This window comes from Neolamprologus brichardi, chromosome 23 (genome assembly GCF_056152115.1).
Source record: "Neolamprologus brichardi isolate AB-2024 chromosome 23, ASM5615211v1, whole genome shotgun sequence".
NCBI classification, from domain to species: Eukaryota; Metazoa; Chordata; class Actinopteri; order Cichliformes; family Cichlidae; genus Neolamprologus; species Neolamprologus brichardi.
The window spans coordinates 7,261,342-7,285,393 of record NC_142125.1 but is presented as its reverse complement, the minus strand read 5'-3'; the positions used below and the strand labels follow the sequence as shown (position 1 = coordinate 7,285,393).

General features: G+C 41.6%; 3 protein-coding genes across 4 annotated transcripts; 2 read left to right on the top strand and 1 right to left on the bottom strand.

Annotated features, from left to right (window-relative positions):
* Nucleotides 1-1,485: 1,485 nt before the first annotated feature.
* On the bottom strand, nt 1,486-2,941 carry rangrf (RAN guanine nucleotide release factor). Its single transcript, XM_006790131.2, has 2 exons — nt 2,891-2,941; nt 1,486-2,765 (listed from the first exon to the last, which is right to left on the bottom strand). Exon 2 carries the CDS (start codon nt 2,750-2,752, stop codon nt 2,171-2,173), a length of 582 nt encoding a protein of 193 aa, XP_006790194.1. The 5' UTR covers nt 2,753-2,765; nt 2,891-2,941; the 3' UTR covers nt 1,486-2,170.
* Nucleotides 2,942-4,099: 1,158 nt separating this feature from the next.
* Nucleotides 4,100-14,039, top strand: vamp4 (vesicle-associated membrane protein 4). Of its 2 annotated transcripts, XM_006790129.3 has the most exons (9): nt 4,100-4,318; nt 4,966-5,103; nt 5,939-6,040; nt 9,071-9,117; nt 9,440-9,490; nt 10,402-10,502; nt 12,098-12,177; nt 12,589-12,640; nt 12,739-14,039. In XM_006790129.3, the coding sequence occupies exons 2-9, from the start codon at nt 5,101-5,103 to the stop codon at nt 12,762-12,764; spliced, it is 462 nt and encodes a 153-aa protein (XP_006790192.1). In that variant the 5' UTR covers nt 4,100-4,318; nt 4,966-5,100; the 3' UTR covers nt 12,765-14,039. The 2 variants fall into 2 exon arrangements, with proteins under 2 accessions (XP_006790192.1, XP_006790193.1); XM_006790130.3 differs by lacking the exon at nt 4,966-5,103.
* A 2,065-nt stretch (nt 14,040-16,104) lies between these two features.
* On the top strand, nt 16,105-22,846 carry myoc (myocilin). The gene is made up of 5 exons (XM_087836481.1): nt 16,105-16,938; nt 19,695-19,760; nt 19,840-19,932; nt 21,422-21,633; nt 21,721-22,846. The coding sequence occupies exons 1-5, from the start codon at nt 16,443-16,445 to the stop codon at nt 22,300-22,302; spliced, it is 1,449 nt and encodes a 482-aa protein (XP_087692607.1). The 5' UTR covers nt 16,105-16,442; the 3' UTR covers nt 22,303-22,846.
* The last annotated feature ends 1,206 nt before the right edge of the window (nt 22,847-24,052 follow it).

Here is a 24,052-nt window from a genome sequence, read left to right as displayed (position 1 = left end):
GTGGCTACAATGTAGCTTGCCATCACCAGTGTGTGAATGTGTGTGTGAATGGGTGGATGACTGATTGTGTAAAGCGCTTTGGGGTCCTCAGGGAATAGAAAAGCGCTATACAAATACAGGCCGTTTGCCATTTACATATATCTTTTTTTTTTTAAAATTTGTGACTATATTTCTTATATTTCAATTTCCTTTACCATGGCAGAAACAGACAATGGTTCTTTTGTTTGAAACTGACTCTCACTCATGTGCATACGACAAGCATTGCAAGCCAAAAACCTGGAGACTATAGAACTTGCCCAGGAGCCAGTCAGTAGTAGGCTTTTTTCCAGGCACTGAAAGTCCATGGTAGCTGGAAAAGTGTCTCCTGACATGACCTGCAAATCAAATACCTTTCCCCAAAGCCCTCATGGGGAAACACAGGATGTTTTCCTTCTTTATTACAAACAGAACCAACACAATGCTTATTCAAGGAAACTTGCTGTTCTAATAAGAGAGTATGCTTTGGTTAAAGAAGGAATGTGCTGCTTAGGGATCACTGAGAGGAAAGGACGCCTGACTTTATGAGATTCTTAATCAGTCATGGTTGTGCCAGAGGAGGAGGAGGGCTTGATGTGGCACTGGGGAGACAGACTTTACTTCACTTTTATTTGTTATGCACGACTCACCTGAATTCTCCTGCTGTGACAAGTTTCATTTAACAGCAGATTCAAGTTAAAAATATTTTTTTCTTCCTACAATAACACGTGTACCTGGAAAAAGCTTTGATTATACACCACATGACTTACAATGCTGAAATCTAAAAAAAATCTGACTGCAGAAGGACACTTAATAGAGGCCATATTCCACTCTATAAATTTGGTTTCACCAAACTCACTCTTGAATGAAGTGTCGCCAAGGGATTTTAGGGTTCAGACTAATGAATTAATCCACCATGAGGCCACTGGTGTGCATGATGGAAAGAGTCGGCCTAACACATATTCCTGCTGGGACTGGTCCTCTCCGTTTTCACTGTTTATGACGAAACCATGGAGCTCTCTGTGGAGGCACAGAGGGCTCCATGAATATTTTCCTGTTTTTAACTTCTCCAGAGAGATGTTGGGATCTAATTTTAGCCAAAACCTTCTGACTTGTACAATGACTTTTGGCACTACTTTTATCACCACTGTACTGTAAAAACAGCCAGTATAAAGAGCATATCAGAAGCTGGGTGTTACAAACTTAAAATCAAGTAGTCCTAAGGGGAAGACTGTGATTTATACACAAGAATAAGGTATGTCTCTTCGTTAGTCATTTCTAATTTACTTGTGTCTGAAACAGGTCTCTCTTGTAAATGAGACACTGAGTCTCAATAGGACTACCTGTATAAATAAAGTTTAAATAAAATAAATAAGTCTCCATAAAACATGCTTGAGTACAACAGCGGTGTTTTAGAGTAAAATACAGAGAGAATGAGACAAATAATTCCAGACATGTATAATAAAGTCATTAATTTTTTCAACATTTAATTGTTTTTGTTTCAGCCCTTAAATTAAAGTTGATTTTGAAATTTTATCACCTAGTAAACATTTCAAGACCCAACTGTATCTTTACGTAGAAAGGAAATGTCTTCAAATGAACGATAACTTGCTCATATTAATCCAATATGTGAGATTTACTACAGAATAGTGGCATGGTACATACCAATCATTTGAACTTTAAATAAAACTAAACAATAGTGCAGTTTTTAAATAGAACAAAGCATAACAGGGACTCCTGTGTTTCAGGGAAGAAGCATGACTGCTGCTCTCTGAAAACTTTATTTGCATCAAAACATACATCTGACTATATCTCAGCCCTAAAACAGACCATAGCATTGACGCCATGCATAAAATATTCTTAAAATATGTAATTAACTGCTGAACTGATTGAGAGATTTAAAAAAGTTTAACTATGAGGTTATTCAACAAAGCATTTCCCCCATAATAGCAACTGCATTATGGTACAGGGGAAAGGTGGCTTTAAATAAAGGGTCTATTCCACCGGGGAGATGTGTTGTATGACATTTGATGCAAACAGAATAAGCTCAGAATTTCAAAAATATAGTCTATAACCAGTCTGCCTTTTAAAAATTTTGTTAATGTCCTCCAGGGAGAGAGACCGAGAGACACCACATCATAAAAGTGGACTTGCTCTACCCGAAGAGCCCAGGGTTATGCAGAGTCAGAGTCTGTACGAGGTGCTGGAAGTCCTTCACCATCCAGGGCTGTTGGTGTGTCCCCACTGCACAGGCACTGCTGCTCTCAGGGCTGATACTCTGCGGGTCATTAAATGTTATGAGGACATCTGTGGAGAACTGCGGCAGACGGAACAGGCCCAAGTGGATGGTCACTGAATTCCTTGCTTCTTCATTGAACTTAGAGACGCACTGAGTCCCAGACAGCATCCACGCAGTGCTGCACTCTGACAGGCACAGCTCAGATTTGGGCAGAGCCACAACACTGGTCACTTCAAAAGCCCCCGGCTCCAGAGCTTTGTTGCTTCCCGCGATGTCCTCAAAGTGGTACCTGGCTGCATCCTGGTCAGCCACCTGACCCTGGTACTCCACCAACTCGACGATCAGGCTCTGGTCTGTGTGGGCGTGGGCAAACACCTCCTGGTTGTCCGGGATTTCCCTCAGCTCGCTGATGTCTGTGGCGCTGTGAGGGATCACAGCTGACAGGGCTCCTCCAAACAGAGGATGAGCCTCGTTAGCGCTGCCTGCTGCACTCTGCATTTCTCTGTGAAGCCTGTAAACAGAAAGAAACACCACAGGTGAGACCGTCTCCACCCATATAAACACCACCTACTTAACAAAAATTGTAAAGGAAAAAAAAGAAGCTTATAAACACACATCTACAGCTCACCAACTCACCTCCCACTGCACGCTCAATGTGGTTCCGGTGAAAACTTAATCTTCTTCTTGCGTGTGCTTTTTTTTTTTTTTTGCCATTATAACAAACACGCTGCTGCCACCTACAGGTGTGGCAGACCTCGACAGAGACGATTTCCCAGAATAAACTTAAGAAATAAAAATCTAAAGTTTCTGATTTTGTTTTAAAGGTCATAACATACATAGCAAAAAAAAAAGAAAAAGAAAGAAAGATATAAGTAGGTTTAATTCGAACATTTAAATGCTGAATGTCCAAATGACGTACATGGACGTTCAACAAAACAAAGTTCCCGATATATTATTTATCTGCATAAAAGTAACACAAATTTTATGCTAAAAGGATACGTATAAACTTATATAATCCCACTCCTGCTTTCTGTTTCATAGCAAGATTCAACTTTCTTTCAAATTACCTGGAAATGACACAAATGACAAATGACACAAATAAACAAAAGACTCCCTTAACGAGGTAAAAAAGATGGATAAATTAATTTACATTAATTTTTTTGTTGCATGAATTGATTAGGTTCATTAATAATCAGCAGCCATAACTATGCAGTTTCCACAGGTCTTTTGTTCCAATTTGAAATCAGACTTTGCCTTTATGTGATAAAATACACCTTGGATACGGATTCAACTTTTTTTCAACTTTTTTTTGGGAGGGTGGGGGATTGTACCTTTAAAAAGATGTTGGGTACATTAATTATGTTTGGTCTCAATTGGATTTGTGGGAAAGAAACGACTCAGTCTTTTCCTTTGTGAGTAAAAATAACGTATTTTTTGTTTGAAAATGTGAAGTTGTCAGTGTTATCAGCTCAACATTTTTAAGCAACCCAAATGTAACAAGGAAGAAAGCATGCAATGTACAGAAAGAGCCGAAGAATCTGTCTATTTATAGATCAGCTAAAACTTATTTTACCGTATTTATTAGAAGAAACAAGTGGTAATACCCTTGGCACAATTCTCTGTCTCAGCACTGGTGATTGTTTGCAATAAATAAAGTAAAGGCACCATAAATACATTGGTAAAATTATTTGTTTCTTTGAAGAGACCAGAATTTTCTTCTTTCCAAAAATATATTACTTTGATCCCATTTGAACTTTCTGTGTAGAAGTGGAATATTTACTGCATAAAAGAACGTAAGGTAAAACATTTTCCGCAGGCCGTCAAACATCTGCAGCATTCTCTCCTCCTCCTCCACCAGCTGTTTGTGTTGATTTCCTGGTCAGCTGATTCAGACCGAGCAAAGATAGGAAGAGGAGAGCTGACATCCACAATGATCATCGTGTTTCATGGTTATTGATAGCATTTGCGATGAATCAAGTCGCATTAAGCCTTCGTGTTAATTTCTGAGTTTCTGTGTGGAGGAGTTTACCGGCTTCGAGCGGCGGATCCTGTGGAAAACAGCAGGTAGCCGCGTTAGCATCCTTAGCTTAGCTTGGTAGCTAAGCGGCCTGTTTGATACGGGTAAAATAATAAAGAAGAGTATAACTAAGCTATAGTAGCTTTTAGATTGTTTTTCGTATTGTGGAGTTGAAGCTTCATTGTTAATTAGGTTGACAGGAATATTATTTGCTAAGATTTAGGCTGTCGAATAGCTCGACCTGCTAAAGTTGTTGACGGCTGTGATATAATGTTAATTAGCTTATATGATTGTGAGCTTGAGTGTTCAGTTTTACTCCTTTGCTAAACTGAGGGATCCTTAAAGCTATTACTTTACTTGTAATAGAAAAAAGGGGGAAAAATCGGCCGCAGATAGCCAAGCTTTACTTATCTGGTATTCCTCCCTTGATAGAAATTGATTGTGGGGTTGATTTTTCATTCTTCTTCTGTTTGCGTAAAGTTGCAATCAATGAATTGATTAGGGTCATTAAGCAATTTCCACAGGTCTTTTGTTCCAATTTGAAACCAAGCCTTTCCTTTATGTAATAAATCACTGCTTTTCTTTCTGTTTTTCTGTTTTTTAAAATTGACTCATCCTGCTTTCCTGCCTGAGCCTTAACATGTTACATAGATGTAACTCTGGCTTCTTTCTCTTCACACTATTCCTGCTTCAGATCTGTCCCCTGCCTCTCTTCTCTGTTTACTGGAAAGCTCTTCTCCTCTCCTGACCGCTGAAAGGCCCAGTTTTCCAGCTGCAGTGCCAGAAAAGGAATCTGAGAAAGCCACTGTGTCAGAAATAGCTGGATTCAATGGTATAAGTTGTATTGTTAGGTTAACAGAGGTTCTGTTTGTGTGTGTGTGTGTGTGTGTGTGTGTGTGTGTGTTTGTGATTATATTACCACTGAGGGTCACATGTTCTTTAGTTCAGTGTCACAGAGGCCCTTTAATGAGGCATCTGTGTGTGTTTTGTCTCGCTCTTTGGAGCATGAAACACCCAAACACAGACTCCAGGGTGCATAATTGGAAGAACAGCATGTTTTCCATTTCCGTGTTACATGGAGAGCAATGATGACATTTCCTTTCATATCTAGTGAGACTCAACACCTGCTCCACCAGAAGGATTTGGATTTAAAACAGAAAATAAGATATCTGTTTTTGGACTGTTTTAAAAAAATATTATGTTTCTTGTATATGAGAAGCTGGAAACTCAATATCTGATCCAACATCACATCCAATTACTTTGGGGACTGCAATAATCAGTTATCTTGAGCTACACTCTTGAGAGTCCTAAACCTGATACAGTAAACAGGCTATGTAAATTAAATTAGTTCAGATGAATAAAATAGAATACAGATGTCTTGCATTAAAGTGGCTCAATATATCCAGAACAATAAGAGTGTAGCGCTCAGTGAAATAAAGTAGCTAAATAAACAAATAGAGTTGTATTGCTGAACTGTGAATTCACATTTAGTCATTTATAATGTTTAGATTCTCAGTATGTTTGTAAACTCTGCATGTGGTTATGTCTGTAACTCCTTTCCTCTTACCAATACTGGAATCTTCTCAATTCAGGTGTCTAACTCTGTTTTAAGTTCTCCCACAGTGTGGTAAAGCTTCATTGATGATTTTTCTTCTCCTGTCCTACAGAGGGAGCCAGACCGGGAGGAGCAGCCTGAAGACAACATGCCACCGAAGTTTAAACGACACCTCAACGACGATGAGGTCACGGGATCCATTCGCAGCGAGAGGGTGAGACACAAATAGACATGAAGGAGCTGGTGCTTGGCATTTGGGTTTGTAACAAATTGCATCTGCAGTTAGAGAAGTAAAGTAGGACATGTAGTATATTTTCTTAACCACTTATACCAGGGGTCCCCAATCCCAGTCCACGAGGGCCGGTGTCCCTGCAGGGTTTAGATGTGTCCTTGATCCATCACAGCTGATTTAAATGGATAAATGACCTCCTCAACATGTCTTGAAGTTTTCCAGAGGCCTGGTAATGAACTAATCACGTGATTCAGATGTGTTGACCCAGGGTGAGATCTAAAAACTGCAGGGACACCGGCCCTCGTGGACTGGGATTGGGGACCCCTGACTTATACCATTCATGGTTGGAGAGAGATGGAGCCTGTTCAGATGTTAGGCAAGAGGGTACTGGACATGCTGGACTTCTATCTCATAGGGTAACACATTACTTTTACTGTGGATTGACTGATTGAGCCCATCCTGAGCAAGGAAAAAGCCCTGTATCAGATGTAGATTTTTCCAAGTTTATTTGTCAGATTAGTCATAATGGAAAAACAACAAAAATAAGGGGAGAGAACCAAAGCGACTTTTTTTTTAAGGGGTGAAGCTTTAGAAACTGCTACGGCCAAATGTCTGGTCCTCATCAGGTTGATCATCCCGTCCCACGCACCTGCACCTCCCCTGTCCTCCCTCCTATTCTTTATTGTGTTCATTCCTCTGTGTCATCCTGTTTGCTGTTGTGTTGAGCTGAGATCAAAGCAAAGCTTACCGGGAGGCTTGCATAACAAAATAACCTCCCATGCTTTTCCTTCAGTGCCCGGCCTCCTGTCTTACAATAATTGCTAACAGTTTCCTTCACGTCCGCTGTCTCGAATGGAAAGAAAGAAAGAAGTTTGTGCAGAAGGAGATTGTTAGTGCCTTAACTTATAAAGCATTTTATGATCATATGGCCACCATTCCCACAGATTTTTTGCAGATGCCATGTTATTTACAGGAGAATAAATTGTATTGGCTCGACATTGACTGGCAGAATTGACACTACAGTGCATCCATAGGCGCCGCAGTTATTAGAAGGCGAATGCCATGGCTGAAAGAATTGAGATTTTAACCTTGGTTACTGCTAAGGTAATGAAATTCAAATGTAATTGATCTTTCTCATAAAAATTTCACACTGTTGGGTTTTAATATCGATTACCTTTCTTGTGTAGTATCTAGTAGCAGTGGATAAAGTCCACCTGCCTTCAGTCCAATAAGAAACAGACTCGTTCTCTTCTCCTGTGAGAATTCAATGTAGCTGTCCTCACTTATTCTTTATAATTAGCAATTTAATTTAATTAGCAATTTACACCAGAGTGCTTTTTGCCCTGATTAAAGCCAGCAGTGGCTCAGACTTGTCGTCACTGCAGTGATATTGTGGCGTAATTCACCGTAATATGCCAGACAGTTTGTTCCATCCTTTTCTTCTTACTTTTTTATCTGATCTGTAAATTTTTATGTTGGATTCTCAGCATACTGATCGTCCATCCATTCATCCATTTTCCTCCTCTTATCCGGTTCGCTGGGGTAGCAGCCTAAGAAGAGACACCCAAACCTCCCTCTCCCTATCCTAGTCCTCCAGCTTATCCAGGGGAACACTAAGGTATTCCCTGGCTATCTGAGAGATATAATCTCTTCAGTGTGTCCCTGGTCTACCCTGTGGCCTCCTTCGGGCAGGACATGCCTGGAAAATCTCACACAGGAGGCATCCTAACCACTTCAACTGGCTCCTTTTGATGTGGAGGAGTAGCGTCTGTACTCCGAGCCCCTCTTAAATGACCGCACTCTTCACCCTGTCTATAAAGGAGAGGTCAGCCACCCTTTAGAGAAAGCTTACTTCTGCCACTTGAATTCACATTCTCATTCTTTTAGTCACTATCTAAAGAGCATGACCATAGGTGAAGGTAGTGATATAACATAATGATCGTCCTGCTCTGAAACCATTTCACTCCAGTGCTTGCGTAATGTCGTGGCTGCTCTCACACATCACATTCTTAGATCAACAGACTTGAACTTTTATTGCTGCACACTGTGACGACTGCCCACCTGGCCAGTAATAACAAGGCACCAGGCTGGAAAACAAAATCTGGGGGAAAGTTAATAGTGTGCCTGAATTCAGCCAGTCATGCAACACAAGCTTGGGTTTGTATTGAGCCTGTCTTTAGAAATAAGACAAGAAAACACATCGGGTGTCTGTTTTAGTAGTCACATAGCTCTATGTAGGTAGGCAGTGTGTTTACACACATATTGGTTATGTGTTCCTCCAATTATTATGCATCACTAACAACCTCTACTTAGAACAGATGAAGGAGTTTTTATTGGGCTTTGGCCAGCAAAAATTCAGCTTTTTTTTTTTTTTTTTTGCTTTTCAGCCACCATACAACAGCCTGATATTGGAGCCCTTTGTAACTTTGGCCGGTTGTAGCATGGATCCTGTGGAACTTGATTTTTGTAGGATAGGGCCTGCATTAGTCAGACTTGTTGTTTTATTCCTGAGTGATGTTCTTGCAGTGTGCTGAGGATTCTTATCCTGCAGCGGGCTGATATGGGGTTGCGTTGTTTTGGCATCAGTGTTTAGGCAGGGTGTTCAGGTGTGAAAGTAACATGTTGATTAATTGCCAGGACCCAAGGTTTCCTAGCAAACAGCTGCTTTTTAACAAGCTAATCAGTTTGACTGTATTTAGACCATCTGTTAATGGTTTTAATGTTTTGGCTGATCGATGCACTGGGCTAATGTTGTATTTACTGTATTGACCTTCGAAGGATAGTAAGCCAAAGGCTGTCATTGATCCCTAAAGCAGCATTGTGGCCTTTTGGTGGATAAAGTCCATCCAGTTTCTTGAGTTCTCGTCACCAGGACTACTCCTCAGCAATCTGCTCAGGCTTTAATATTGGTTATGGACTAGCGCTCTGACCAAGTCCCTCCTTATCCAAAGTAGATATCAGGCAGGAAATAGTCCCAACTTCTGTGACCTCTGACCTTTTTCTCTTTTACAGAGGAATTTGTTGGAGGAGGACTCTGATGAGGAGGAAGACTTCTTTCTGTGAGTGTTTGTTAATTCATTTAATAATAATACATTAGATATTTAAAATTAAGTTGCATTTCAAACAGTAGAGCATTAATTTGCTCACATGAATCAGGTTGTGAAGATGTTATGTTTTTCTGACATATACTGACCAGGTTTTAGAGCATGGAGAAAACAACCAACCACCAAATTGAGAAAGTTTAATAGCCAGTCTAAAGTTGTAGCCAGTCTATGGGAGTAATATTGATGATATTGATTGTTAGAGCATAGTACACTAACTAATCAGCACAAATCATGCTTGTAGTCTGTACATTTGACTTCATCCATGCTTGTTTTTCAGGAGAGGGCCAACAGGACCCAGGTTTGGACCTCAGAATGACAAAATCAAGCAGTAAGTACAAACACATACCTCATTACAACAAAGAATCAGAGGTCAGAGTAGTATTTCCATCACTGTTTTTGGTATTAGTGTTATGTAACTATGGTTCGTAATGTTTACCAAAAGCTGCTGGTTATTACCAGATTGTGTAAGAGAGCCCATCGTGTGCAGGTTATTGTGCAACCTTCTCAGGATGTCTCAGTCCCTCTGCAGACTAACAGAGAACAGAGGAGGTCATTGTTTAGACCGTCTCGCACTCTGACTCGTTTCCTCCACACTCCATTCATACTTTATAGGTTGTTATTGTTGTGAGCGTATGAAACTAGATGCCATAGCTGCACATTTGATGAATGTTAAATTCACGGGGCTCTTGAACCTTAACCGCTGTGGTCACTGTAGTTGTTTATGTGTCATGATGGCAGCTCATACTTCTTTTATGTCTTTCTAATTGTTTGTTTTGCTCTGGCTTATGACTGTATACTGCCTTCAGCATGCAATCAAGCTGAAAGCCAAGTCTGATAATTTACTGCAGAGCTTTTGTTTGAAGCAGTCAGTTTGATTGTGAGTAAGAGCAGACAGTTGTTATAGAGAGAAATTCCACAGTTTTATATCATTACTTTTCCTCCCTCGTGAGTTTCTTTGCCAACTTCTTTCCGTTTGTTAACCACACAGGCCTCCAAGTGGTATTACTCTAAGATAAGGGTGACCTAAGGGTAATGTGAACTACTCATGCCATACTCAGTTATGAGTAGTATAAATAAAGGATTTGAACTTAATGCTGCAGATACCCAACAGGTGCAGACAGGTCACGCTGAGGCTGTCAGGCTTTTCATTGTCTGCCAGCTGGACAAGGCCAGACATAGAGAATCTTTTTACTGTACCAAAATAAGACCGGTCCTATCATTGTGATTCTGTGTCCTCAGGGTGCAGTCGCAGGTCGACGAGGTGATCGACGTGATGCAGGAGAACATCTCCAAGGTGATAGAGAGGGGCGAGCGACTCGATGACCTGCAGGACAAGTCAGGTGAGACACACCAGCCGCCGCGTGTGCATATTTACCAGACATGTGTGCACTACTCAAGCATGAAAGGCAGGAAATACCATTACTATTATTGTTTGTTTTAAGATTTCGTTTCCAGAAAGACCCTACAGACTTATTTTATTTTGGGTTACCTAGGTATTTAGTCAATTTGATGCTATGTGCATCAAATTTAGAAGAAAGTCATTTACTAATGAGGCTTGGACATTCGTGGCATGCAAACAACCTTAAAGTTGAATGCCCTCAACTTTAACGGTAATGCAAGCATGTGGTTAGCTCTCATTACAGTGTGAGACTAATTTAGAATAGTTTTTAACAGATGTATTCAACTGGTAAGAAGGTCCAAAGTCAAACAAACAGCTAAGTGTTACTGTGCACTGAAGATATCCTACCTTTACATTGTGTCGGTGTGAGTGTAAATTAAATGGAACAATTTCTGTAAACCTTAAAATATTAAATATGTTTTGGCTCTTAAGGATAAAAGCATTAACATTATGCAAAGTTGCTACTGCACACACTCGGGTGTGCAGTAGCAACGATGGCATGTGAATAGACTCCATACATGCAATGTTAAAAATACCTTGCATCCTTGTGTAACTGTTTCCAGGTATGCAACTTAAAGCGTTCGACAGGTTTTGTGCTCTTACTGCTTTTGTTGGACACGCACAGCTCATCTTTTTCGCCGCTAACGAAAACACATTGCTGCATTGCACTTGTTGTTGTTGTTGTTGTTCTTTTTTCTATTTGGTGTCTCACACACACACAGATGTTGTACATTGTACTCCAGCTTAGGTCTATTGTGCTGACCAGACAAGCAAGACAATGACGCACATCTGGAACACATCTTTGTGTGTCTTTGATGTGAGTCTTTGTGCATGTGGACATGTCTGTGTCTAATTGCGGCTCCGCTGTGCCTGTCGCCCTTCAGCCTTCCTTCTGCGTTTACGTGAGAAATTTACAATCATGTAATTGACACTAGCAGTTTGCCCTCTGACCCATGTGCAGGTTGTCTGTGGTTAAATTCCACAAGCGTTTTTTTAGAAGCCTGAGCACTGCTCTGTAATGGTGACAGGTTGTAAACATGGAGATGGAAACAGCAGAGACAAAGACTTTAAATAGGGACGCAAGCTTAGATAAGTAATACAGTGCACACTAGGGAGCTCAACCCTACCTTCATGTTATCATGCATAAACATAAAGTTAACAACAGTATCCAAGAAACAGAAAATCGGCGGTGCGGGTGAGTCGTTTGGAGAAGGGCTGGAGGAAATGTGTTTTTGCTCCATTGTGTTTTAATGTGGAAACTTGTACAACAATTGATGCCAATAGAGTTGGTTTAATAAAAAGATGTTTAGAGGAGTGACTTCACCATCACAGTTCAGTCTTACATAACTCCTACACATGCACAACACCGAGCCAAAAAACTTGAGTGACCCTATCCAGTTTGAAAATGAAAACAATATTCAGCTTATTTACTTTACCAATAAACAGATGTCCTTTTTTTTTTTTTTGTCCTCTTCGATTTACTTCCCTCCTCACGTGTCCTTCACTCATCTGTGCCGTGATCATGTGATGTTGCAGAGAGCCTATCGGACAACGCGTCTGCTTTCAGTAGCCGAGCCAAACAGCTGCACAGGAGGATGTGGTGGAGAGATATGAAGGTGGGGCATCCATTTATTTAATATATATATTTAAATGCAACACAAATAACATTTAAATATCTGCTCATTATGGAAATGAGGAGGTAATCTAGCAAATCAGCTTGATTAGCAAAAGTTTTAAGTTCTGTAGTTATCTGTAGTCTGCAAGTAGCTATTTCCAAAGTTGATCTACAAATAGGCAAAGCATTGAACTCATGACAGCTCCCTTCATTTGGATAATGAAGGAGAAATTATACAAATTATACAAACATTTTACATATTAATGAATGCCTACATTAACTTTTAGTGTTATGTTTAATGCATTTAATGAGTTATTTTTTGCATGTATTTATGATTATGACAGTTTTTGGTCCTCCACAGGAGATGTTCACCGTTGTGTGTTCTGTGTCTAATGTGTTGTTTCTCTCTCAGATGAAGATGATTATTGCGCTGGTGGTGGTTGCTCTCCTGCTGATTATCATTAGTAAGTATTATACCAAATACATGAACCGAGTGTAAATTTACAAAGTGCGCGGGACTTCTCTCTTACTGTTACTTTTTTTCTTTTCTTCTCTTCATCAGTTCCAGTGATTCTTCGATATCGCTAGTGACTTCGGAGGAGGATGGGAACAACCTTCCTCTTCCTCTAGCTACCCCTGCACACAATCCTCCACTCCAGCTAGGGGGCGGCAGCCAGCTTCCCACACCCTCTTCAGTATCATCCTGTATACCCTCAAGGATCTGGTCTCTACTTGCCACTTAGTACAGATCTTATCACTGTATTCTCACATAAATCTACAGTGAGGTCGGTACTAAGGCTTGGTTTGATCCCCAACTTGAAACTAAGCTCCAGAAATGGAACACATGGGGAAAAAAATGGGGAGATATTCCACCAGTGCTGTTTGGGAGAAACCTCTCAGCCCTCTAGTCGATGTGAAGGAGTGCTCCATTCCATGATACATATCACATGCAGGACGTGACAACAAGTCCTGCATGTAACATCATATACATCGATATTGTAAAGGCAGGGAATCGATGCCAACCATCTCTTAGTTTAGCCAGTCTGTTTCTGCTGCAGCAGTCTTACATAAAGAGGCTGTGAACTTCCAGCAGATAAACCTCTGATGTCTGCCCACGATTTCCTTGTGTGCTCACTTACTCTGAGGCTTGGACACTGAGAATGTTTTCTGCCCATCGCAAGGTGGGAGAACATCCGAGGTTCATCTGTGGGGTCTAAAGTGGTGTTTCTTTCTTAATCATTTCAGTGGCTTTGACTGCTTTCACTTTTCAGGTATCTTTCCTCGTTCTCACAGAAACAAGAGACTAGAAAGGAACTACATGTATTCATACAAGAACCTGCTCTGTAACAAATATCACCATAGATTGTTAGTGTACAGAAGAACCATGTCAAACCAAAACACCAAGGTTATGAATGTCTCCTAACTATTCTGTTCTCAGATGCTGAGCTTGGTCACAGCTGTCGAATTTGTTTTCCCGCTTGTGACATTACATCATCTCTCACGCTGCAGATGGTTCTGTTTGGTTTATAGGCTGCTTCTGTCTTTTTCTTTTTCCCCACTGTTTTCGTTTTCTTATTCGCTCAAGTGTTTAGCTGCTGGTGTTCCCGTCGTCGCTGGAGGGACTGTATGGTTCACTGTATGGTTCACTGTATGGTTCACTGTATGGTTACGTTATAAGGAGGGGGGGTGATTTATGTGGTGAAAGCTGAGCTGTGAAACAAGAGTAGGTGTAACTGTCTGGAATTAACTCTACATGGTCTTTTTTTTAATATTTATTTTGGCTGTAAATATTGATTCTGTAATGATGTATAATACTCTGGCATTGCATTGGAAGACTGTGATCCTTTTTTTTGCTCTGAAATAAAGTGATTTTAAAGGGCACTTGTCTGCTTTGCTTTGGTCTGAGCTAGTACACTGTCTTATAGGAAGTCAGAATAGATGAGTATGGATGGAGGGCGTATGGGGAAATATGTATAGAGGGGGAAAAAGTAATTCACATGCCGTACCTCCACTTTGAAACACTCTTAACTATCCTCATGCTCTCAGAGCCTGCAAAGTCCTTTTATCTCTTCTCATTACCCGACAGTTTTATTGGCTTGTGGCTTTACTGGCAGTTTGGAGTCCCATGATGGCACTAAAGTTGGAGGGAACGGCGCTCGTGAGGTGTTATTGTTCTGACAGACGCGCCGCTCTCGTTCCCTGGACAGTAGACGCAAATACACACTGACAGCTCTGCCCTTTACTTAGCCAGCACTACCCAACTCTTCTAAAGGAGGAGGAATTAAATTGGCCCATAGGGACCTTGCCTTTTATTGATCATACGCAAATGGCATTCCAGTTCGTGCTCATTAGTGATGCACACAGTAGGGGGGATGAATTAATTTCAGCTATGAAGAGGAGAGAGGTCATTTTATGTCATGCACTTGTACTTGAATGTCGTTAAAGCTGTGGTGATAAAGGTGCATGTTGCTCGATGGTAACCACAGAGGCGGTAAAGTCCGGGCTGTAAAAGCTGCTGCCCTGTCAAGAGTTAGAGCTTAGAGTTTTGAATTTTGCTACTGGTCAGGAAAAAAGGATTTGGGCCACACTACTACTTAAATCCATGAGACACTTTTATCCGTTGCCCCTGCTGAGACACTCCCACATTGGCAGCCGAGGATGTTTTGGTCCTCTGCAAGGTGCTGATATTGGATGACTTCAGATTCCGGGCATAGCGACGAATTTATGAGTCATATAAAAGCGAATTAAACCCACAAGAAAGCAGAATGGATAATATGGCAACCAGTAGCGGCCAGTTAACGAGCACACACCCTCTTCATCTGAGAATGATCAAACAGAAGATCATAGTGTCAGTGGTTTTAGGAGACTCTTTGCTCTTTATTTTAATTCTCCTCATGAGTGTTTACCTGTGGTTCTTTTGCCTTTAAACTTCTCTTTAATTTAAATTCTTGGAAAATATTAATGAAATTAATATCTAATAATACCGCATAAAAAAAAAGTTGATTTTAAGCATATTGTACCCTATTCGTCTGTTCATCCATCTTTCCAGCCAGTCATTGCTTCGATAAAGTTAAATGTGTCAAGTAAGTATTACCAGAAGCAGTATTGCGTGCACATAGTATCTTCAGGGATCTGCATGTCTTATCTTGTTTTCTTTCTAGCTGACTGGCTCTCCTTTTCCCTCTTTTCCCTTTGGCGTCCCTAAAGTAGACGATTTAGGCATCAGAGTCACCTGCCATGTCAAGATTTGCGAACATAGAAAAGTAAGGAGGCATGATAATAAGAGGAGTAGGAAAGGAGCCAGGAGAGATTCAAGAAACGCAAACAAAGGCAGGATATGAAGGTAAGCTGAGAGCTGTAAAGATTAGTTTGGACTGGAAAGTATGTTTATCTGCACCTGGAGTGTTTCTCTTTCAGATCTTTTATTCTGGCTCTCTAAAGCTATCCTCGTATCTGATAACTGTAGGAATGAGTCACTACAGGCAGTGTGTCAGAAAAGACAGAAACAAATCCACTCAGGCAACAAGTGACAGGAGGAGTGCTGGGAATTTTCACTCACGGGGATCAATGTCAGGCATCCAGTTGTCAAAGGACTTATAACCTTTGACCACGCAGGAGGACGGCTCTTACTTGCCGATTGCATCACCCCCACCCCCCCTTCCAATTTGAGAAGGGAACACTGTCTTCTCAGAAGGTAATTGTATCCAACAAGGACAAGCTTTCCCCTCTATTATTGACCGAAATGTCAAGCAAATCTCCTTTGACACACAGGATGAGGCATATTATTGGAGGCTTTTACACAATAAAAAGTATAATTAAAGCAGTAATTAAGAATAATGAAAACACAGCAAGCTGTAACGTCTCATTCCTAAATCTGTAAGCATAAACAGCTTGTGCATGAATGAGACTTTTTCTCTCTCAAAACAACCAGTATTTCTTTACTTTCTTTTTCTTCCCTCCCTTCTCTTCCTCCCTCCTCTACACCTCTCCTCTCATCTCCTTTTCATTTCCCTCCTTTCGTCCCCTCCAGAATGTATAAATATCTGTGAGCTGTCGGGGGAGAGCTCAGTGTTGCAGACCTGTTTATAGAGGAGAGACAGAGCAGGAAGAGAGGGGCAAAACTGCAGAAATAGAGAAAATACCTGAGGGAAGACTTAAAAAAAAAGAAGAAGAAAGCCATCAGTTGAAATTAGGAGTTACGAAAGGTTTAGAGGATAATTCCACAATAAATCCAAGAGTGGGCAAAAGAAAGAAAAAGTTTCAAACATGTTTGCTCTACTCTCATTCTGTTTATGCGGTCTTCTGATGCGAGGTGAGGCACAGGACAGAGCTACTCTGTGGAGGGGAAATGACCGAGGTGGGCGATGCCACTACACCTTCACGGTTCCTAGCCCTGTTGAGTCCAGCTGCCCACAAATTGGAGGTCCGGAGGTGGAAGGACTGAAGGCCAGACTCAACCTACTGGAGGTCCTGGTGTCTCAGCTGAGTGGAGGGGACTCTCGGCTCCCAGGGGTTCAACAAGGGTCTGGAGCCAGAGTTCAGTCTGAGCTGCAGGAGGCACTGAACCGGGCCGTTGGAGAGAGGAACCTGCTGCAGAGAGAAAAGGAGCGCCTAGAGAGGGAACTGAATGGGCTTCAGCTTCGAATGGAGGAGATGAGGAGAGAGACAGAGAGGCTGAGGAACAAACCTTGTCCTCAACAGACACCCATGGTCCCACCCAGCCCCACTCTGCAGGACAGGGTGTCAAAAAGACCTGGTAGTGGTAAGAGAACCACCACATACTTACGTGCAATGCTTAATAACATTTGCAAATAAAAAAAAGAATATTTTTACTTGACAATATCCTATTTTTATCATCAAATTAAAGAAATCTACCAGGTCATTTTATATCTACATCAGTAATTAAGATGCACAACAGAAGGAGCTACTGTCTGCACACAGGCTGTCATTTAGTTGAAATATATAATGAGCGCTTCAGTGAAGAATACTGGGTGCATCAGAGCAGCGAAGGGATGACACAACAAATTCTTCTATGTAGAGTTGCACAAAATACCAAAGCACTGCTCATGTATGTGAATCGTGTGGAAGTCTGTTTATGGTCACTGCTTAAATCATCAGTGAGTTCATGTTTTAATGATTCACACCTGTTTGCATGCTGTTAATGTTTTGGTTGCCCCTTTAGTCTGCAGCTACACTCAGCTCAGGTTTCTGTGCTTCCCACTTCCTGCACTGCATTTAGGGATGATAAACACACAGCCCAGAGAGGGTCAGCTTAGTATTTATGGGCAGAGGTTGCTTTCTTTATGACTGGTGTTTCCCTCTGCATGGCAAGAAGTGTGCGAATAGCTCTGCCGGGGAGGAACTGAAATGTGATGCACTCTCTGGAAGCGGTTGTTCCTTTGCCCAGATCTCATCTGAGGGCTTTTGATGATAGCTGGTGGGCTGGGATTGTTGGGGATGTGGGTCTGTGGCCAAGAACAGGGGTTAGAGGGCTCCACGGAGCTTAGAAGTTATCTTAGAGCCCCTGAGGTTATAAGTGGCCAAACACAAGTATAACTGACATGGCCATAATATTGTTGGTAAGCACCCTCTTCTTTTTTTTCTAAGCCGTCACTCCGTCCACCCTCCTGGTTCTCATCATGAGTTGCTTTTAAGGCTGAGATTGCCATCAGCAGTAAATCCTGCTTTTCTAATTCCTGCCAGACATCCCTACTCCCTGTGCATCAGGAGAGCTTATAAGCTGTATCTCCTGCATACTCCAGGTTATCTGCTGAGCTCCTCATGTTTGCACCTGCAGACTGAAATACACAGAGAGGCTCCCTCAGGGTGACGGGCAGATGTCGAATAGATCAGAGTCTGCAGAAGACATGCAGGAGGAGAGAAGAGATAAATGTCAAACCAGGTTGTGTTTAGGAGTAAGGAAACTCTGACAGGAACATTTTTTATTGTTTACAACCCATGCAGTGGTTATGATCTGTAGTAGTAGTTGCCACTCAAAATATACGAGCTGCACTGTGTAATGTTATTCTAGGTCTTATAAAAAGATATTCACATAGAATTACACAGGAAGTGATAACACAAACCTTTTTTAAGGTAGACAGCTGAACTAAGATCCCAAGAAAATCAAAGTTTACAACTTGAAAATGGCGGAAAATCGATGAAGCCAGTAGAAGACCAGCAGTTGTAGAAGTCAGATTTATATAGAAAAAGGTTATTTTAGTTTTAAGTCACAGGAGAGGAATAAACACAGTCTGCTTCATTGTCTTTTAGAAGAGTTTCTTCAACTTCCTGAATGTGCAGCCAGCAGGATTTGCAGTGGTAAATAATATTTGCAAGATGCCTCAGGCACAGGGCTTCACATGCAACAGGTAGAGGAACTGCAGCTTAAGAAAGTCTGCTGTATGGTATACTTCAAACACTGACTCATGAGTATACAGGAAGAATAAATATCCAGATGCAAAATGTTTACAGCAGCCGAGCTGAAGTCTGCTAGCTGGGGTCAATTAGACTCCTCCATCCTCACATAAATCCTCCTGCGGGAAATTAATGAGATTTATGGTATTTTACTCAGTGACATCCCAAACAAAGAGGCAGGATATGAGGGCCCATATGGCAATCACAGCCATACACACTAGGGAAAAGACAGTAGGAGAATGTGGCTGTTTACCTGTGATGATGATAAATGGCTGTTACTCTGTGGGACTGTCCTCAGAGCAGAGGCAGACATTAAACTTCCTGCTACAGTTAAATCGCAACTGGTGCTTTTGCTTTAAAAACCTTAAATTTTTGGGAACATTTGGGAACATTTTTTTACAACACAACTGTTGTTCGTCATTTACCATCCTTCTTCCCGTCTTTATCATAAATCAAGATTAGCTTCCAGATGAAAACGTTCTCTGCATCATTAGGCTTGATTATGAAAAGCACGGCTTTCACATGCTCACACCCATGCAAGTAGTCCCAGAGGACGGCCGTACCCAGACGTAGACTGCGTATCGTTTTTTTTTCTTTTGTAAACATCACCGTGTTTACGTCTTCAAGTTTCTGAGGGGTACACAGTTTGCAGTTACTGTTTGACATTGTTTAGGTTTGAGTATTTCATGAAGGAGAGAAAAGGAGAAGAGAAGAGAAGAGAAGAGAAGAGAAGAGAAGAGAAGAGAAGAGAAGAGAAGAGAAGAGAAGAGAAGAGAAGAGAAGAGAAGAGAAGAGAAGAGAAGAGAAGAGAAGAGTGATATAGGGGAAGAAGAGCAAAACGGGTGGTTTGAAGTTGAGCTGATGGTGGGGTGGAACGGGGTGTCAAGTGTGTTGACTTGTGTGTGTTATGGTCGCTCAATCTACCGACTGTCTGACTCCAGAGCAGCTGGGAATCCATTTAGGGGTGTTTCTTTTCTGCTGTCAGATTCCCTGCTGTCATTGATGCCATAGACATATTTGGGTATACGTAAACTCTCTCCAAGTTGGTGCGGACTACAAGAAAAGTGTGCAACAAAAACCTATGATGTGCCTGTCTGTGTTTAGGGTTGAATCCGATGTCTCGCCTCATGACCAGACCCAGCAGGCAGGAAGACAGCAGCAATTTGAGAGGTGAGATGACTCTTCTGCAGAACTTTCACTCCTGTCTCCTGTATCTTCTTCAGCTCACCCCAGGTCTCTCTCTGTTCAGATTCAGCATGGCAGTATGGAGCTCCGGGCTTTCAGGAGCTGAAGGCTGCCGTGACAGAGGTACCCGCTCCAGGTGGCAACGAGGACAACACAGGTAATTGGATGGTGTATTTGAACTGAGGCTTATTGCTATTTATGGAATCACAAATAGAGACCAGTAGATACATATTGTCTATACACACCAATTAAATGCATGTTGTGCAGTACTGAACTACTAGTTGCAAAATGGAATAATGGAAACAAATATTTTACAGTTGTACGGTGGGTCATTTAAAAAGTGGTTTACTTTAAAATAACTTACTTGTTCCTAAACGGGACTCCTTGAACATGTTTGTGCCTTTTGAAGAGTTTTAATACCACAATACTTATTATTTATTTCACTTTTATTGTTTTTTTTTTAATTTTTGTTAAATTTTTTTTTATCTCAGTGAGATATTATTTACCTTTTCCACCTTATATAAACTATATTGTTATAGGTTGTGTTTAATGTTTTGTCTCCTTTGGTATAATATTTCAAATTAACTTATGAGATCCTGGTGTTGGTCTTGTGCACCACTTTTGTGAGACTCTAGTCTAATTAGCAGGTATGTGTGTCTGTGTAACACACCCATACAGATTATACTGTAGATTACTAGAGATGATATTGTAGCACTCTACCCTCTCATCCTCTCATCCCGACATGGTCACCCCTGACTCCAGAAAAACACGGTGCTCATAAACCAGTGGATGATGTCACCATGACTACGTTTTATAAGGTTTATAGTACAAACACACCAGTATGACCCTTTAAAGTGTCCAGTTTTTACAGCTCCTACTTCCCTCCCTCTCTTCACCCTTCTCCCTGTGCATCCATCTGACTTGCCAAACATGACACTCGCCCCCCCCACCTCTGCTGACAGTCTCAAAGCAAATACTACTATTAATACTGGGGCATTTGGGGTGAGAATACCACAGTCATGCCTGTCTGTAGGTATGAGCGCAATCCTGAGTTTCATATTTGTCTCCTAAGTGTAGAGGGAAAGCACCTCTAACGATGACACGCTTGAACGTCACCGCCCATTTCGGGGCTAGTTTTTTTTTTCATGGACATCATGAAAATACACATGCAGTCAACACAGATAGTCATTCGATCTCAGATGAGGCCACGCTAACGGGTATATTTATAAGACATACTCCTATTTAACCTTAAATCCAGCTTTACTTCCTGAACCTGAGAGCAAGGGTGTATTTAAGGAAGTGGTAAATATACAGCCTGCCTTATCGTTTTCCAAATAAGAGAAGCAGAGAGTTCCCGTGCAGGATGAGTCGTACTACAGCTGCTGCTGCTGTGGTCATGGTGACTCAGGCAAAGTTGGGCTTAACAGAGTTGTCAAGTTGCATCTCCAGACCTGTTGTCTGCTTCCATGAGGAGAAACCGTGACCTCGATCAGATTCCTGTCGTCATCCCTCAGTCATGCGCATGTAGAGCTCCTCGTTTGAGCCACCTTATATGATCCCATGGCCTAAATGTTTAACTATCAGGGAACATTTGTGTTTTTTGAGAAATAGTAATCTGAGGTGTTTTCTGTCCTTCCTGTTTGCAGGATGTGGGGAGCTCCTTTCAGTTGGTGAGCCGGTAACTCACAGGAAAGCTGATAATATAGAGGGTAAATATGGTATTTGGATGCAAGACCCTGAGGCTGTTTCTCCTTACGGACCCAACATGCTCTGGCGCATTAATGCCATTGGCGCTGAGGTCAAGCAGATGTTTGGGTATGAGGACTTGGAGCAACTCTCTAAAGGCTTCCCATCCAAGGCAGGTGTCACATGGTTGATGTTCAGGATGGAACACATCTTTGATCTTAATTAAATCTTGATTATTGTTCTTGTTTCCCCCCGGTAGGTCCTGCTGCTGCCGGAGTTGTTAGAGAGCACTGGTGCCACTATGTATAGAGGTTCCCTGTATTATCAGAGACGCAACAGCCGCACTCTCATCCGATACCACCTATCTTCTGAGAGCGTCGCAGCTCGCCGTGAGCTTCCTCACGCTGGCTTCCATGGCCAGTTCCCATACTCCTGGGGAGGCTACACCGACATCGACTTGTCTGTGGACGAGAATGGGCTGTGGGCCGTCTACTCCACCAATAAGGCCAAGGGAGCAATCGTTATCTCACAGCTGGACCCAGAAAGCCTGGCGGTGAAGAAGAGCTGGGAAACCAACATCAGGAAGAACTCTGTGGCCAACTCTTTCATCATCTGCGGCAAGCTGTACACCGTGGCTAGTTATGCATCTCGTGAAACCACCATCAACTACATGTACGACACCGAAACCAGCCAGGGGAAGAACCTGGCCATCCCCTTCAAGAACAAGTACGGCTACAACAGCATGATCGACTACAGCCTGGCTCAGAGGAAGCTCTTTGGCTGGGACAACTTCCACATAGTGTCCTATGACGTCAGGCTTGGGCGCCAGCAGGCCAACTGAGGCCAGCACGAGAGTGACTGCTGAAAAGTGACATTTGCTTGGCTGTTCCCGCTTCAAAGACTCACAGCTTTAGAGCATGAGTGGCAGCAGTTGTTAGAAATCTAACACCTTCAGTATCCATGTGTAGAGGAGCCTAACTACCAAACTTAAAAGTGAGATGAAAACATCTGAGGAACAGTGTCCCAGGCAGGTCTGCTTTTTTCCTCAGATGTGAGGAGCTTTGGCTGTGGTATGGTCCACAAACATGTTTTTAGAGGAATTATTTTTGTACCGCCTTTAATCCAGATGTATAATTTTGTTGTTTTCTTGTTAAGCTATGTATATTTGAGGTTGAAAGAAAAGAACACTTTTTTCTATGTGGAATTAAAAAAATATGACAAAAACTCCTGTGGTACTACATACACCCTATAGTTGTTTCACCAGTCAACATCTTTTATCAAATAAACTGCGCTCATACTTACTGAATATTGCATGTACTTGTACAATGTAGTCAACATAATGATGTAATGTTCAAAATCATCATGAAATAAACCTGAATTAGAAAGTCTGAGTGATTATTTGTTATTTTAAGATTTTGAGACGTTCAATTTTTAAAGAAAAGCCAAAGATTTAATGCAATTTTGTCGCTTTCTAGCTATTAAAACTACATTGATCAAAAATAAAACAATTATTCTGATCAAAGTATTGCACATGCTCACTTAAACGTCAGGGGTATAAATCTATCCAGGTAGGGAGCAGAAACCAGTGTGAATCCATTTCACACCCCGTCTCCCAGCACAGTTTCAAGAGTGTGGAGAAGATACCATGAGACAGGTCTTTTATTGCACCCTCTTCTCACAACCCAGGACCATGCAGCTCGACTGGCATGCCCCATCTTCTTCCAGCTTCCCCAGCATGACACATACATAGGCACTGCAAAGTTTGTCGTCTCTCCCAAAACAGTCTCAAGAGTGTGGATTAGATAACAAGAGATGGGGACTGGGCTGCATGAAGACCAGCATCTGCTCCTTTGTGCAAGGAAGAACAGAAGCACTACCAAATTATGTCCAGAGGGCTACTGGTGGACATGTCCGACTAAACAGTTAGAAACTGATTCCATAAGGGTCTCATCGGGTTCTGCAATCCTTTAGTGAGACTTGTGTTCACAGCTGTAGATTATGCAGCTGAACTGGTATCTGCCAGAGAACACCACTGTCGACTTCACAGATAAGAGCAGTTTAACCCAGAGCATCTGGTAGACGTTAATAAGTTGCCAGTTGAGCTGCTGCTCACCACTTTCATTTGTACCAAAGCAGGTAGAATGGACAGCTCGATATCCCTGAAGTATAATATATGTTCAGCTGAACAGGTGTCTAAAGTCGTTGTTGGTAACACAGCTAAAATGGAACTGTTGTTTTTAGCTCATAAGCTGAGGCTTTCAAATTATATGGTTCAGGAAATATTACTTTAATACTACTAAAATACCATTCTAAGTCTTGGAAAACTGAAAGGGCTCAAAGCACTGCTGATTACTGGCGATTCAAATGAATAAAAATCAAGTCTTACCAATTAGCAAAGATTTAATCTGTAATTTTCAAATAAATAAAATTATATTTAGCATATTTGGAAGGTTTTTAAAGTACTTTCTCTCGAGACAAAACCCTGTTAACCTGGTCAAGCAGTGACTTTAACCCTCTCCAGGCAGGCGTTGCAGATTTGCAACAGTTAAATACTAACAACCCGATTACCCCACATACATATTTTATGAGTT

Coding starts and splice junctions, on each gene's coding strand:
- vamp4 (XM_006790129.3), top strand. Junction 6,041..9,070: donor GATCCATTCGCAGCGAGAGG/GTGAGACACAAA, acceptor TCTCTTTTACAG/AGGAATTTGTTGGAGGAGGA. Junction 10,503..12,097: donor TGACCTGCAGGACAAGTCAG/GTGAGACACACC, acceptor GTGATGTTGCAG/AGAGCCTATCGGACAACGCG.
- myoc (XM_087836481.1), top strand. CDS start 16,443: ATGTTTGCTCTACTCTCATTCTGTTTATGCGGTCTTCTGATGCGAGGT. Junction 19,933..21,421: donor TGGCAACGAGGACAACACAG/GTAATTGGATGG, acceptor TCCTGTTTGCAG/GATGTGGGGAGCTCCTTTCA. Junction 21,634..21,720: donor CTAAAGGCTTCCCATCCAAG/GCAGGTGTCACA, acceptor TCCCCCCGGTAG/GTCCTGCTGCTGCCGGAGTT.
- rangrf (XM_006790131.2), bottom strand. CDS start 2,752: ATGCAGAGTGCAGCAGGCAGCGCTAACGAGGCTCATCCTCTGTTTGGA.